Source organism: Callionymus lyra, chromosome 10 (genome assembly GCF_982586985.1).
Source record: "Callionymus lyra chromosome 10, fCalLyr1.hap1.1, whole genome shotgun sequence".
NCBI classification, from domain to species: domain Eukaryota; kingdom Metazoa; phylum Chordata; class Actinopteri; order Syngnathiformes; family Callionymidae; genus Callionymus; species Callionymus lyra.
In genome coordinates, this window is record NC_141827.1 from 8,352,461 (window position 1) to 8,369,447 (window position 16,987).

The following is a 16,987-nucleotide window of genomic DNA, read 5'->3' on the forward strand; positions in this document are numbered from 1 at the left end:
AATGTACTCGGATAGCAGTTTGACCGTGGAGGTTGTTTTATTTTTTATTTTTCTATTATTTAATAAAAAAAAATTAAAAAAAAAGTTGCTTCATAAAAAAAAACGTAAAAAATGTAATCAAAATAAATAAATAAATAAAATACATTTGTTTTAATAACTTTTGGGGGATTAAATAATGTGTCTTCCCTTAACGTGACACAAATACACAAAAGATGCAAACTAGTTTGTTTTGCAACATTTTGTTTAATTGAATATTTATTTTGATTAATGTAACTTGAGAAAATAATGATAAAGAAACAAATATGTACCTGCATTAGTGATGTTTAAAATGCAATACCATGCAGAACACTTTTTAATGATCTATGGTCCCAGTCAAAACAAATAAAAAACAGTTTCAGCAATATTTTTACCTTTAGTTTTATTACTTCACAAGCAATGCTGCAACATATGCGCTTTAAGAGTGTGTCATAAATGAAAATAAATAAACAAAAATGATACATTAATCAAGTGTGGTACAAAAAATTAAAAAACGCAAACACCGATTGTGTATTTTGGAGTGATAGCACAACAACAGCTATAGATGACAACACAGAGAAGAATTTCATCTTAATGAAGTCATTAAGTGACGTAACGCAGGATTTAACAGTAGTTCAGTGAGGACATGCACACGCACAAATAATACAATAACAAGCAGTTCTACGTTAGAGTTTGAGTCAGTACTGCAACACATATTAAGGCACTTGAACAGAAAAGAAAACAAACAAAAAAAGCGAAAAAAAAAACGTTCTTATAGCCTTATATGTTTACACTTATTTTTGAATAAGAAGGTTGATTATTTTACTTTTCATATAAGAACATTTTCTCTCCTGCTTAACAAAAATACATTTGTGCATTTAAAAAAATGCGAGCTTAAATAAAAAATATCAAGATAAGACTGTAACTAAAAATCCTTGTTTTTAAAACGAGTAAAACCGCTGAAATAATCAAATTATTCTGTAATGTGGTAAAACAAGTCGTTCATGTTACTCTCTTTTTTAAATATATAATCTCTGTTTAAATATTACTTACAAAAATGTTTTTTTGCCAATATTACATTTTATTTTGTTAATGCCATTGAAGCTTTATTATTATCTTTTTCCACCCGTAACACTCTTTTTTTCTCTCGTTTTCTTGACTTTTCTCCAGACCAAGCTATAAAAAAATATAAATCATGATGACGAAAACTGCTGAAATACTATATACAGTAAATACACATGTTTTTCGATGAAGAACGGAGGAGAAGCTACTTTTCAAACCAGGTTTTAAAGGGAATTTAACACTAAGAACAAGTCAAAGAATGTTGAAAACACAGCGTGAAAACAAGAAAATTTGGGAAAAACATGAAACAATTCAGCAAAACTGTGGACCAGCGAGACGATACACGCAACAATACTTATTGGTCAAAACTGCTCATGTGCCGTCAGGACGTCTGACTCTTAATCCGCCTTCCATTGAACGTCGCCATTGTTCCGTCCCTGCTCGCCGTGTCTCGGCGCCGCCGCCTGACCCGAGGTGTTGTCCGTCTGATTGTCAGGAGCCTTTTCGCTAAGAACAGACTTGATGCTCGGGGCGCCGGCGCCGGCATCGCCGCCCGGAGCGGCCGCCGTGGCGCCGGCGCCGGGCTTGTTGGGATCCTCGGCGGTCGGACCGGCGGCAGCGGCGGATCCCTGTTCCGACGCCCGCAGCCTCTTCATCATGGTGGTCACTCTGACGGCCTTCTGTGAAGGTTCAGGCGTGAAAAAAACGGTTGGAGTGAGACGTCCTCGTACGTCGAACGTTATCATTACATCATTACCTTCCACTTGGCTTTAGCGAAGTTCTTCTCTATCTGAGCGCACACCGCGTCCTTGATGTTCTTGTCTGACGCGGCGTTTCCTGAAATCCTTGAACATTTGTAAAAGACAAGATGTACTTTCGTTATTCCCACGTGGGACGAATATAGTTATTAAGTACTAACTACATCAACACGTTATACACATCAAGACATACACATATTAAAAATAATAACAAAAACTATAATTAATAATAATAATGAACAAAACAATAAAGAAAATAAAAATACAATAAAAAATGTAGCGCAAACATAAAACTTGTGTTTTCTCAGGGTCAAGGTGACCCGGAGGCCCGGAAACAAATGTGTTTGTGCTATCCCTTGTGTTTTCTCTGAGTCAAGGTGACCCAAAGGCCCGGAAGCAAATGTATTTGTGGGTCAAGGTTGACCCGAAAGCCTAAAAACAAATGTGTTTGTGGTATTCCTTGTGTTGTATCTAGGTCAAGGTGACCCGAAGGCCAGGAAACCAATGTGTTTGTGGTATCCCGTGCGTTGTCTCTGGGTCAGGGTGACCTGAAGGCCCGGAAACCAATGTGTTTGTGGTATCCCTTGCGTTATCTCTGGGTAAAGGTGACCCGAAGGCCCGGAAAAAAAAATGTGTTTGTGGTATCCCTTGCGTTGTCTCTGGGTCAAGGTGACCCGAAGTCCCGGAAACAAATGTGTTTGTGGTATCCATTGCGTTATCTCTGGGTAAAATGACGCGCAGGCTCGGAAACAAATGTTTTTGTGGTATCCCTTGCGTTATCTCTGGGTAAAGGTGACTCGAAGGCCCGGATACTAATGTGTTTGTGGTATCCCTTGTGTTTTCTCTGAGTTAAGGTGACCCAACGGCCCGGAAGCAAATGTGTTTGTGGTATCCCTTGTGTTGTCTCTGGGTCAAGGTTGACCCGAAAGCCTAAAAACAAATGTGTTTGTGGTATTCCTTGTGTTGTATCTAGGTCAAGGTGACCCGAAGGCCAGGAAACCAATGTGTTTGTGGTATCCTGTGCGTTGTCTCTGGGTCAGGGTGACCTGAAGGCCCGGAAACCAATGTGTTTGTGGTATCCCTTGCGTTATCTCTGGGTAAAGGTGACCCGAAGGCCCGGAAAAAAAAATGTGTTTGTGGTATCCCTTGCGTTGTCTCTGGGTCAAGGTGACCCGAAGTCCCGGAAACAAATGTGTTTGTGGTATCCATTGCGTTATCTCTGGGTAAAATGACGCGCAGGCTCGGAAACAAATGTTTTTGTGGTATCCCTTGCGTTATCTCTGGGTAAAGGTGACTCGAAGGCCCGGATACTAATGTGTTTGTGGTATCCCTTGTGTTTTCTCTGAGTCAAGGTGACCCAAAGGCCCGGAAGCAAATGTGTTTGTGGTATCCCTTGTGTTGTCTCTGGGTCAAGGTTGACCCGAAAGCCTAAAAACAAATGTGTTTGTGGTATTCCTTGTGTTGTATCTAGGTCAAGGTGACCCGAAGGCCAGGAAACCAATGTGTTTGTGGTATCCCGTGCGTTGTCTCTGGGTCAGGGTGACCTGAAGGCCCGGAAACCAATGTGTTTGTGGTATCCCTTGCGTTATCTCTGGGTAAAAGTGGCGCGAAGGCCCGGAAACAAATGTGTTTGTGGTATCCCTTGCGTTATCTCTGGGTAAAGGTGACCCGAAGGCCCGGAAACAAATGTGTTTGTGGTATCCCTTGCGTTGTCTCTGGGTCAAGGTGACCCAAAGTCCCGGAAACAAATGTGTTTGTGGTATCCATTGCGTTATCTCTGGGTAAAATGACGCGCAGGCTCGGAAACAAATGTTTTTGTGGTATCCCTTGCGTTATCTCTGGGTAAAGGTGACTCGAAGGCCCGGATACTAATGTTTTTGTGGTATCCCTTGCGTTATCTCTGGGTAAAGGTGACTCGAAGGCCCGGATACTAATGTGTTTGTGGTATCCCTCGTGTTGTCTCTGGGTCAAGGTGAACTGGCTCCCATAAATACATGTGCAGTGGTAGAGGTCGTTCATCACCACGATGTTAATACAGTCGGTGACGAGCACTTCAAGGTATCTGTGAAATAAATGACAAATACCATTCATGGGCGATGGCTTCCTGTGCGGTCAGGCGCTGGTCCTGGTCCACTTCCATCAGAGAAGCCACCAGAGTTTTGGCTGTGAATCAACAAAAGTGTTTGTCACTCATTTATTTCAACTCGCAACAAGGAACTAGAATCTTACCAGAGTCGGAAATATCGTCCCAGTACGGAGAATCAAACTCGTAGTCGCCGGACAAAATCTTCAAGAAGAGATTTCTGTCCCTGTTGTCGGAGTCGTCCTCGGTGTCGTCGTAGAACGGAGGATTCCCGGACAAACTTTGGCGACGGAAGAACATTTGAGTTCACGGCGTACTTACCTGAGATTTAAACCACGTATCAACTCACAGTATATACATGATGACACCGATGGCCCAACAGTCGACAGGTCGTCCGTATCTCTGCCTTGCGACCACCTCTGGAGCTGGAAACAAAATATTTATATATATCTCAAAATAAGTATAAATATTTGACTGAAGCAGTAGCGGCTGGTGAACATTTTTTTAAGGTGGGGCTCTTTGGGACATTTTTATTTGTTCAGGCTTTTCCTTGATTTTCTGGAACTCCTGTGTTGTTCTCAGTTTTATCTTGACCTATAAAGTATATATTTTATTGAGTATTATTTTGATTGTTTAATCGCTTTGTGACCCTGGTCTGGAAAAGCGCTATATAAATATAAATTACTGACTTACTTACTTAAGTAAATAAAGGTCATCTGTAAAGCGCCTTTAATCTGATCTCTTTGGGTAATGATGAATAATAATGTTTTTTTTAGTTTCACTTTAATTATACTCTTATATACATTATACAGAATAAACAAAATTATTAAACAATTAAAAACCAACCTGTCGTCTGCACCAGAACAAGAGAGATACTTTTTACCAAATGATCACAAACACACACAAATATACTGCAAAGAAAAAATTATATATATATATTTATTTAAAAAACTTAAGCAAATTAATAAAAATAACTAATATTAACAAAAAAATAAAAATAATAAAATAATATATATGACGACACAGACACAGTTTTGAAACTAAAATAAATAAAAGATACAACGATAAATAAAGCATAAAAAAACAAACATCTAAATCATTGGGAGGGCGGCCTGCTTAAAAGTATAAATATTTGACTGAAGTTATACTTTACCAAGATACTCAGGAGTCCCACATGGATCCTTAATGAATCCATTCTCCAGTTTGGCCAGCTGGAAGTCACTGATGACGATCTTTGAATGTTTCAATCGATTAAAGTAAACCAGGTTCTCCAGCTGAAAAGAAGAAGTGGTTCTTCTCAGACGATCTGTCTTTCCTCCACTAGATGTCACCAGTGAGCTCTACCTTCAGATTCCTGTGGACGATGTTGAGAGAGTGCAGGTAAGCCACAGCCTCCAACACCTGCCTCATGACGTTGCTGGTGTCCCTCTCCGAGTAGTAGCCCTGGTCCAGGATCCAGTCGAAGACCTCTCGCCCTGTCGCACTGGGACATATATTTAAAATCGTTAGAACAACTCGTGGACTCTTGCTTTCTTAGCCTTTACTCACAGCTCCAGGAAAACGAAATATTCTTTCTTGGTTTCAAAGACGTCGACCAGCTGCAGAATGTTGTGATGTTTGATCCTGGAAGAGAAAGTTTTTAGAGTTAAGAGATCAAATCGTGTGTTGAGGTAATTTAAAAATATATATTTTAATTTAAAGTTGTAATGTTTTAGTGGAATTTACACAAATCATATTTATTATAATCGAATAAACAATAAAAGTGACACAAAACTAACATCAAAATTGAAACTAGACCATGACTTAATTATAACTTCTCTCCTTCATTGATGAAATATTGATGTAACTTTATATAGCAATATTTATTTTATTCCCAATACTGTATCAATATTCAGAAGCACTGTATCAATATTTTTTAACCTTAGAAATAAGAATTGATTTCAATTCAAAGTGACATTATGGTTTATATTTTAATAGCGTGAATATAAAAGACACTCATTCGATGTTTTATTTTACATTTTTTTTACACTCAAATATTCACTGCGTTTATTCATGTGTTTGGTGCGATTAAACCTCCGGCCACTAGTTGGCAACATTCGTCATTTCCTCGGTTCCAAAGTAAAAACAAAACTGGTCAAATGGAAAGTGAAAAAGAAAGTCCAAGAGTCCAGCAGCTTTTAAAGCTTAAGTTTGGACTCATTTTGTCTTTAAAACTAAGTTTAAAGTTAAACAATTAAACACTGACAGATACTGGATGTTGCTCCAGGTTCTTTGTTAATGCACTTCATTGTTAATATACGTTTACATATTTTGTTAATATTTTGATTATATAAAGAATTTGCTTATTTAGCCAGAAAAATTACTTTAAAATAAACAATATATCATTGTTACTACAGTATCACAATATATCAGGATATATTGTATCGTCACACATTTATCATTGATTTTGTGTTTTGGTATGTGAATTTGTAATTTGTTTTCAGTGATTGTGTGTTTTATTTCTGAATTTATTTTATTTTATTTTATTGATCTAATAATGAATGATTATTAAAAAATTAATATAAATCCATTAATTGATTGAATTATATATATTTTTTTCATTCTATTCTAAACTGTCAACACCAATAAAAAACTGTTTTGTCTCGACAATACTGTCATTTAACTTTGACTTTACAATTGATTATTCATTTCAAAGACTCACATCTTCAAAATCATGATCTCATTCTTAGCAGCTTTCCGGACTTTCCGTCCGTCTTTCTTGTTGAACTTCTTGCAGGTGAACATCTTCAGGGTGTTCCTGTCCTTCGCCCGGTAGATCTCGCAGAATTCATCCCTTGAAAGAGAAGAAGAAGAAAAACCTTAAGGTTTCGTTCCTGTGGCGCTCACACACACACACACACACACACACACACACACACACACACACACACACACACACACAAACACACACACACACGCGACTCACGATTTAACAACTTGTCCGAGGTCGTATTTGTCGGCGACGTCTGCAGGATTGTTGTAATCCTTCTTGTCCCCGAGTGTCAGACAACCAAACGGCATGGCAGCTCGGGCCCCAGCCGGGGAAGATACAGCCTGGAGACCAGATGTTACAAATGTTTAAACACCAGTGGTGGAATGTGATGTTCATCAGGGGCCTCCATCTATACCGGGGTTGATGTCAAGGGCCATATACAGGGGCTGATGTTAGGGGCCATATACAGGGCCTGATGTTAGGGGCCATATACAGGGCCTGATGTTAGGGGCCATATACAGGGGCTGATGTTAGGGGCCATATACAGGGCCTGATGTTAGGGGCCATATACAGGGCCTGATGTTAGGGGCCATATACAGGGGCTGATGTTAGGGGCCATATACAGGGCCTGATGTTAGGGGCCATATACAGGGCCTGATGTTAGGGGCCATATACAGGGGCTGATGTTAGGGGCCATATACAGGGCCTGATGTTAGGGGCCATATACAGGGCCTGATGTTAGGGGCCATATACAGGGCCTGATGTTAGGGGCCATATAGAGGGGTTGATGTCAAGGGCCATATACAGGGGCTGATGTGAGGGGCCATATACAGGGGCTGATGTTAGGGGCCATATTCAGGGGCTGATGTGAGGGGCCATATACAGGGGCTGATGTGAGGGGCCATATACAGGGGCTGATGTTAGGGGCCATATACAGGGGCTGATGTTAGGGGCCATATACAGGGGCTGATGTTAGGGGCCATATACAGGGCCTGATGTTAGGGGCCATATACAGGGCCTGATGTTAGGGGCCATATACAGGGCCTGATGTTAGGGGCCATATACAGGGACTGATGTTAGGGGCCATATACAGGGGCTGATGTTAGGGGCCATATACAGGGACTGATGTTAGGGGCCATATACAGGGACTGATGTTAGGGGCCATATACAGGGGCTGATGTTAGGGGCCATATACAGGGGCTGATGTGAGGGGCCATATTCAGGGGCTGATGTGAGGGGCCATAAACAGGGCCTGATGTTAGGGGCCATATACAGGGCCTGATGTGAGGGGCCATATACAGGGCCTGATGTTAGGGGCCATATACAGGGCCTGATGTGAGGGGCCATATATAGGGGCTGATGTGAGGGGCCATATACAGGGCCTGATGTTAGGGGCCATATACAGGGCCTGATGTGAGGGGCCATATACAGGGGCTGATGTGAGGGGCCATATACAGAGCCTGATGTTAGGGGCCATATACAGGGCCTGATGTTAGGGGCCATATACAGGGCCTGATGTGAGGGGCCATATACAGGGGCTGATGTGAGGGGCCATATACAGAGCCTGATGTTAGGGGCCATATACAGGGCCTGATGTTAGGGGCCATATACAGGGGCTGATGTGAGGGGCCATATAGAGGGGCTGATGTGAGGGGCCATATAGAGGGGCTGATGTGAGGGGCCATCAGACAAAAATAAGGAGTGAAATATATAACATCAAGTAATAAAATGAAGCTGAAATACATTTACTTATATGATATAAAAACGTTTTCTTTCCAAATATACTTTTATTTATTCACTTAAATCTTTCTTCACTGAAGTCTTTGAGGGACAAAAGTCCTAAAACAAAAACCCCTTTATTCATAACTAAACTAAATACAAAATAGAATATTCACTTCCTACTTGATCTTTGACCCCATGAGGGCCACATAAATACAATCAAAGGGCCGCGGGGCCACACTTTTCCCAGGTCTGCACTAGAAGCAAGTCTCTCACTTTGTCATCATTGTATTCATATTTAATTCAGTGCAACAATCAATTATATCAATCATTAGAATCAAATATAAGAATTATAAGCTAAGAATAAATGCAAGAAAATACACAAATTTAAAAATTTAATCTAATATCCTTAAATTAAACGTTGAGTTGAGACAATTAGGAGAAAAAAAAAAAGTAGAATAACATAACAAATAAAATAATATAGATGTTTCTTCAAAAACACGCAGAAAATATATGAAAATATTTATGCAAAACATGTAAAACATTAACGTTTAATCTATATTAATGAATATTTTATATTGAATTTGTGACCAACAACCTCCCTGGCTTCCATAAATACAGATGCAGTGGTAGAGGTCGTTCACCTTGACCCTGAGATAAGGGTTAAAAATAACATTTAAAAAAAATTAAATCCAGTTTAATCTTCAATATTACATTTATGAATTCCATCAAACCCTTATTCAAATCTAGAGACATTAAAAAGCCTTTAAAAACAATGTAAAAGAAGATCAATAGATCATTAATAAATAATAAAAAGAAGGCACTTCTTCAGAAAAATAAAAAATATTGGTAACACGCATGTGATCCATCAGAGTTCAAAAGGTTAAATGAGATTTTAAAAAGTCTGCAAAGTAAAAAGTGCTGCACACTGAAGCTCAGAAGAGATTTATGGTTTTAGATGTTATCATTTGAGCTCAATCCAGCCTGGGTTCAAGTGTACGGAATATAAATGAACTTTGAAAGTTCAAAATTTGAGGCCAACTTTCCCCGTCCCAGAAACCTCCATGACATCATCAGTGTTGGTCCAGATGAGCAGGTAACGGGACAACGTTTGGACCTCTTTTGTGTCCGAGGTCCTCAATCTTTCAATGCTTCGACTAATGGGCTTAGTTGAGGTTTGGTCCAATTGCTTCTGTTACTAGGACTGAGAAAAAATAACAATATACTTAAATATTTTTTTCACGATACTGTTTTGTTATTTATCAATTATATATATATTTTTTGGTAAATATCTTTTTGTTGATTTTTGTGTTGCAATTAAACTTCCGGCCACTAGATGGCAGCAGTCATTATGTTCTCCACAGCTTAAGAAACAATGTTATCCCGCGAGATTCCAGGGAAGACTGAGGACGAGAGGATACTGTCGACTCCGGCAGCTTTTAAAGCTGATGTTCGGACATATTTTGGTTTCAAAACAAATGAAAGCAGTTACAACTTCGTCAAGAGTCACGTGGTCTTTGAACACCAGAGTCAAGTACTCGACTACAGTACTTACTACAGTATCACAATATATTGTATGGTTGCCACTGTATCGTGATATGTATCGCCAGATTCTTCCGTTTTTACAGCCCTATCTATGACTGTGTAGTGTTAATAAAAGCGTAAATGTAATTACATCAACGCAATAAAATTCATCTGCCAAATCATGAGAGTTTTAATGTGACTTCTGTAAAGTCGTCACATTCACTTAACAGCGTCAACCAAGTTATGGTCCTCAGTCACAGTCTGACAAACAAGACTTTCCTTCGGGATGTTGTCGTAGGTCGTAAAGTACGTCACATCATAAGCGCCTCGTCACGCCGATGTCATGGGCAACCACTCGATGTTCTACACTTCAACACCAGAAAGGTCTCCTGGTGGAGAAAACTAAAATTCAAAGCTTGTGTTACGATCTTTTACACCCCAAAGCTTGTGATCGTACGTGAAGGTAGGAACATAGATAGTGATGGTCTGATGAAGCTTCGTGAAACAGTGTCATTATGTTCAGAGTCCACTAGATGGCGTCTCTGCACTATTTTCCTTTGTTTGGAACAACTGTTCTAATGGAACATCATTTTTAAACTGATGGCGCCACCTACTGACCTCTGAACAACATGACACTGTTTCATGAAGCTTCATCAGCACATCACTGAACACAGATAAGTTCAGTGGTGACAGTTTTGGGAAAGTTTGTTTTCTATGTGAACTAGTTAAATGGTCAGTTCAACATTTTTAAAATGAACTAGTTCAGTTCATCGTTCATAATTCAAAAGTTCACGGCTCAGACAATGAACTAGTTCATTACTGGACGAAGATGAACTGAACGAGTGTGACGTTCAAAGACACCAGAATGAACGAGTTCACGGAAGCTTTCATCAGGCAAAAAAACCCAATACGTTCAGTTCACGTTCCTCCAAAGTATCAACTATCATTCAATGAACTCGTTGAGGAACAATACTGGTGGCGACCATATATCTGTAGTACCATAAAGTATACTTTCACGATTTAGCTACAGTTTAGTCTTAGGCTATTGTCCGGCCTCAAAGCTAAATAAAACTCTTGACGTTTGGGACTTTGTTGAAGGTTGTTTTCGGAGCTAGAATACTCCAGTACCAGGGACAAGCTCCCAGTCCTAGCAGGGGGAATACAGTGTATAAATATAAGCGACTCATTAGATTCTGAGAAAAACATTTGACGACAAAAGAATTTCTAACAACACTTTGTAACCAAACCATTGTTATATTGTGGGTGAAAATATATCCAAATAACATTTTTCCTCAGATCCCACCGCACTGATGGATCATCAATATTCATCCACTCGCTTCAATGACACGACCCTGTAGACGCATTTTTTTGTCTTTGTATTCAAATCAAGGAAAATATTCTGGAAGTCTCTCTCACACATTAACAAAGTCGCCAATTCTACACTGGAAATGTGGATTTAAAATCAGTGAATCAGGGAAAGAATGATCCGGTAATATTAACAAGCCACGTAAATAACTGCATTATAATACATAAATACTCTATTTATCTACCGATTCATACAACCAATGATTTGTTCATGCAATAAAACCCCAATTTGTACCATTTATAAACACCTATATGACTTTGCACACTGTTTTCTGTGGCGTCGACGGTACTGGCGCTGTAGTATTTTGACATAATACATGCAACATTTACAGACTTGTCTTTTTTGTTTTTGGCAAGACCTGCAGAAGAAACGGCAGCCAGCGAGGAAGAGTGGGAGTAAAAAAGAACTCCGAGCGAGCTGCCGTCTGGAGCCTTAGACCTGATCGGAGGCTGACGTTGTTTCTTCGCTGCAGCATCCAGTGGAGAATGTAGAGCAAGAGAGCGCCATCAGAGATGATGAGCTGGAAATCGATGTTGCCATAAATAGTAGTAGTACGTTGTACTGGAGCAAAGTATGACTTTAAAATTCTCTCCAAATGTTCTTTAGGTTGAACGCCGAATGTAATACGACTAATCAAAGTTATGGTAATTCAAAGTTTTAAGTCTTTATTACTTCAACAAGATTGAGTTTCTTTTTGGTTAAGCTTTTAATCCACCATATGCTCTCAATATCCAAGAGGTTCAAAAGCATGTATAAATGTTTTTAATGCATTAACAAATGTATTTTGTATTTATTATTCATTTACATTTTCACATAACACTTCCCTCCTTTTTGTGTATAATTTTTTGTGTATATATTAATCCCTCAAAACATTTTTTTTAAGTTAATTGAATAAATGTTTTGAAAGAAACTCATCTATACAAGAATAAAATTGCAACTTATTTAGCTTAATAAAAGTCACGGCCTAATGACGCATGTACTTCTTTTTAAGGGATTTTTTCATATTTATTTTTGCTTGACGGCCCCTAACAACATTCACATAATTTAATGTGGCCCTTGACGAATTTTAATTGCCCACCCCTGGTGTAGAGTTTCTAGGAAGACGTTTCACTTCTTCAGCTTCTTCAGTTCCGTAGCTGAAGAAGAAGGTTTTTCGGATGAGAGGTGGAAACGTCTTCCTAGAAACTCAGTCCAGTTGCCTTTTGAACCTCATGGATCACCATGACCGAGATGAATGAGAACATCACGGACATGCTTTCAATAGTTTCTTCATCCCCATCCTCCTCAGATGCTTCTTTTTCCTCTCCTTTTTCAAACTCTTCTTGATTTGGCGAGTCGATCTTTTGTCCCGTCTGAATCGTTCAGTGTCAGAAAGGCTCTCGCAGGCTGGAGGGAATCGATGATTAGGTAGTTATGGACATCCTTTCTTCGTCGGAACACGACCGGTTGAGGGAGTTTAGAAAAAAAAAGCATCGTCCTGTGTCAGCATGTCGTGAGCGTGGTCATCTAAACGAGGAGGGTACTGGAGCCCAGCTACTCGGGGGGAAGAGGCTTGGGACACCCTGGACAGATCTCCAGTTCCTTAAAAAATCACTGGTAAAACTTACTGTTATCGGCTCAGATACATATAAATACAATCATGAAGCACACAAAAATGTTTTTTGTCTCTACACACAGAGTACAAGGGTAGGAGTATATCTTTAGTACTTTATGATGATATAAAAATATATCTATGAGTGTTCTGAAACATGTACCGTCAACACGTTCATTCTACGAATTAAATCAATACAAATTAAATGGTTGAAGTGTTTTTCTGCTGTTTTCTATTTTTGACATGGTTTGTAACCTTTCACCACAATGCTAACAAATTGACCAAACTTTTCTAATATGTTGTGTTGCTGGTTGTAGTAGAGTAGTAGTTGTATTTTGCAACCACCACAACTATACATATAAATATATATATATATAAATAAATATATATATATTTTGTAAATGCTTCTGGTTTTACCATAAAAAGTGGCTGAAGATATAGAGTCTGAATGAAGACGAGATGATAAACTGCGATGAATAAAACCTTCTGTTCGATAATTGTAGTCAAAGCCACACACTTTTTGTCAGGTATACTTCATTAGGAATAACAAAAACACAATCTTCACTTTCATAATGTAATTTCACATCTTTTTCTGACAATCATAACCATTCAAAACAAATTGTGTTATGTCACGACTCAACACCAAACTAGCTAACTGGTGGTATGACGTCGAAAATGACAAAACATTGATTAATTCACAGTCAAATTTTCGGCGCCGATGTTGCCTTGACAGCTTTCAGTCAGATCGGTCAATCATTTGTCTCAGTTTGTACAAACTACTTTCGAAGTGGACCCTCGTATTAGAGAAGGAATCAGATTTGAATGAGATTTGAGTCTGAAAGTTGCTTCACATTATAGCCCTAGTAAATAACGTATTTTGAAGTACAGTAAGATATGGTTGCAGGTGAACATGACTTGTTACTGTGTTGGGTTTGCAACCTTTATTTCTGAGTGAAAAAAAAAAAAAAATGCAAGTTAGAGTATGTACGACTGGACACTTTGACTTTCATTGAGACTGGAAAACTGCATTACGTGCAATAATTGAGAGGGATTTTGGCAGGAATCTAACGATATGTATCACGATACAGGGACAACAACACCATATATTGTGATACTGTAGTAACAAGGATGTATTTGTAGTATTGTCGAGTACTTGACTCTGGTGTTCTGGTGTTCATCTATTTTGAAACCAAAATATGTCCAAACATCAGCTTTAACAGCTGCTGGAGTCACTGTATCCTCTCGTCCTCAGTCATTGACGGGATCTCGTTCTCAATAGTTGTTTTTTTTACTGCAGAGGATATAATGACTGCTGCCATCTATTGGACGAATTTAATTGTGACACAAAAAATGAACAAATGCTGTGAATATTTGAATTAAAGTTGGAAAAAAAATACACACTTTACTATATACAGAATATACACAATATAAACCATGAAGTAATATGTAAAAGTATCGAGTCAGTATCGTGGTAAAACAAAATCGTGATGTCTCCAGAATATAGAATATTTTTCCACTCCCCTGATACTTGAAGTAGACGTGTTTTAATAGACTTATCACATCTTAACATCCCTGAGATAAAGCGTGTCTACTTGTGTCTCCCTTTTTTTAATCACAACGATCTTCCTCACAAAGAGGCGATTCTCCTCCAACGGGAGAACAATAAGAACGATGGCCCTCCACAGTTGCTGAGGCAGGCTCTTCTCTTTTTTTTTTTATCTCGTCTCCTTTTGAAAACTCTGAATGAACTCTTCTTCATAAACGCAAATGCAAATTTTCAAACAATCCACCCGAGCTGTCTGCGCCGACGATGACGCCGTCCACGTGTTCTCCTCGAATGTATGGAGAGCGAAGGTGGGAGAGACGGTCACGACTGGAGAACACAACGATGGTCACGAGCCCTTTTTTTAATTACTCGACAAACCTCCGCAACCGTCAACCCCCCCACCCCCCATCTTTATTTATTTATTTATTCCTTGGATTCAGCCTGAGCCGCTCCCTGATGTGTTTGCACCAAAGGCTCGTCCATCAACATAATTTGAAATCAATGTCAGACATCATCCACGCCTTTAACCTCTGAATATATCACCTCCCAGATCTGCCATATTTAACCGAGATTACAAAAAAAAATGGTAAATATACAAACTGCCACTTCAGTGAGCAAGAAAAAGTCACTTTTCCCACCTGCTCTCCATCACTTTTCTACTTTTAAACGTCACCCATTAACACTTTAGATTAAACTTCTCCAGTTGCAATGTCACTCAACACCAAATCTGAGTCTTAATTCTTGATTTAAACGTCAAATTATTAAGCATTTATCTGGTTATATCTGCATGAAACGATGAGAATATTCGGACGTAGACACAAACACAAACTGTCATCAATAAACCTTTGAATAAACACGTTTAAATCAAATAGAAATAACGAATCAACTCCACAAAAGCAGAGCCTTGAATCAGTTTTCTATTGTGCAGCGAGTTCGGACCATTCGCTGCTTCTTCAGGCATCATCTGACCACTTTCTTATGATGTTATTTTGTTGCCATGGAAACAAGTGCTACAGTATGCACCATGGTAATGTAGATGAATTCCTTTTTCTTTCTTTTTTTAATGCCATGTTAGGCGACTAAAATGCTTCTGAAAACACCCATCATACAGCAGGATAATTGTCTTTTATTTTAAAAGAAAAAAATATATACTACATTTTAAATGACACAGTTAGTGTTTTAAAAAATGTTGCTGAAGGGATGAAACAAAACGAGGCACCTGCAAAATGTGAATTTTGAGGAATATGAATGAGATCCGAGCAGCATGGAGGCAGAAGTTCTCTCTTTGTTGTTGTCATTTTTGTCCTCCTCGTTTCTCCTCCTGTGTTTTTTTCTTTTTTTGTGTGTGGTGTGTGTGGAACTGAGCAGAGACTAAATGAGTCTCAGTGTGAACGGCTGTGAAAAACACGACAAATAATAACGAGGAGACAGAAAAAAAAACCGCATGACAGGAGAAGAACTCGAAAGTACTGCAGTCTTCTGAGAGAATCTGCACTTCTGTCAGTTCAAATAACTCCTTCCATCCACTCGTGGGGGAAATATTTGCATTGCGGTGATTAAATAAGAAATATAGTATATTATTTTCTTTATAAACATTTTCATTGACCAGTTTTTTAATAGTTGGAAAATTACTTTTATCCATTTTTTTTAAATAAAATAAATGTGGCTTATTCAAGTTTATGTAACAGCAACACGTCATTTATCAGGAAAGAAAAAAAAAACTAATGAATGAACGACGGTTTCTGTGAATGACATTATAAAACACGCGTTGCGTTCACGTACCTTCAATAAAGTAAAGTGGTGACGAACAACATCAAACCTCCGCTCCAGCTGCTGCAGATTTTTTTTTTTTTTCCCTTCCTCCCAACTTTTCCTTCCTCGCGTGTATTCAGTTTGTATCTCAGAGCTTCTCCAACAAGTGATCTTGTTCCACAGATTCAGGAGGAAACAGCCGTGATGCAGAGAGAAAGAGGGGGGATGAGGGGGATGCAGTGCGCATGCTCGCACCAGAGCAACGTTTGCACATCTTTTGACGGACGATGTTGGGACTTTTTTAATCCGTCCATTCAAGAACTACATTGACAAAACTGGGTCTTCAAATAGTAGAAAGAACTCTGTGTATCGCCTGATGATGTTTGTTGTAAATACAATTTCCCTCGGGGGCCACTTGATATAAGGTGATTGTTATGAGGGGCCCTTTATTCAAAAGAAAGGACCAAGAGCCAAAATATGACGGAAATTCCAGCGTAAAATGAACCTGAAACCTTTAATAAAATGATATAAAATAGCTTTTTCCCAAAATATGATCTCAATTTTCACTCACTTTGAGGGACACGAGATATTCACAAAAATGTCCAAGAAAAAATTTCCAAAACAAACTTAAAATAAATGTTTTATATATATATATATATATATATATATATATATATATATATATATATATATATATATATATATATATATATATATATATATATATATATTTAATACAATAACATTTAAAAATTCCACAACACGATCTGGAGTTTATAATCCATATGTTGGTGTTTCTTCTCGTTTAGACTATTGTTA

General features: G+C 38.6%; 1 protein-coding gene across 1 annotated transcript; it reads right to left on the reverse strand.

Moving 5' to 3' along the window:
• Nucleotides 1–399: 399 nt before the first annotated feature.
• LOC148070142 (caM kinase-like vesicle-associated protein) lies at nucleotides 400–16,410 on the reverse strand. The gene is made up of 11 exons (XM_087800309.1): nucleotides 16,199–16,410; nucleotides 6,884–7,011; nucleotides 6,620–6,751; nucleotides 5,467–5,541; nucleotides 5,263–5,401; nucleotides 5,072–5,192; nucleotides 4,268–4,343; nucleotides 4,065–4,198; nucleotides 3,920–3,998; nucleotides 1,835–1,922; nucleotides 400–1,757 (listed from the first exon to the last, which is right to left on the reverse strand). Exons 2-11 carry the CDS (start codon nucleotides 6,976–6,978, stop codon nucleotides 1,476–1,478), a joined length of 1,221 nt encoding a protein of 406 aa, XP_087656435.1. The 5' UTR covers nucleotides 6,979–7,011; nucleotides 16,199–16,410; the 3' UTR covers nucleotides 400–1,475.
• Between the last annotated feature and the right edge of the window lie 577 nt (nucleotides 16,411–16,987).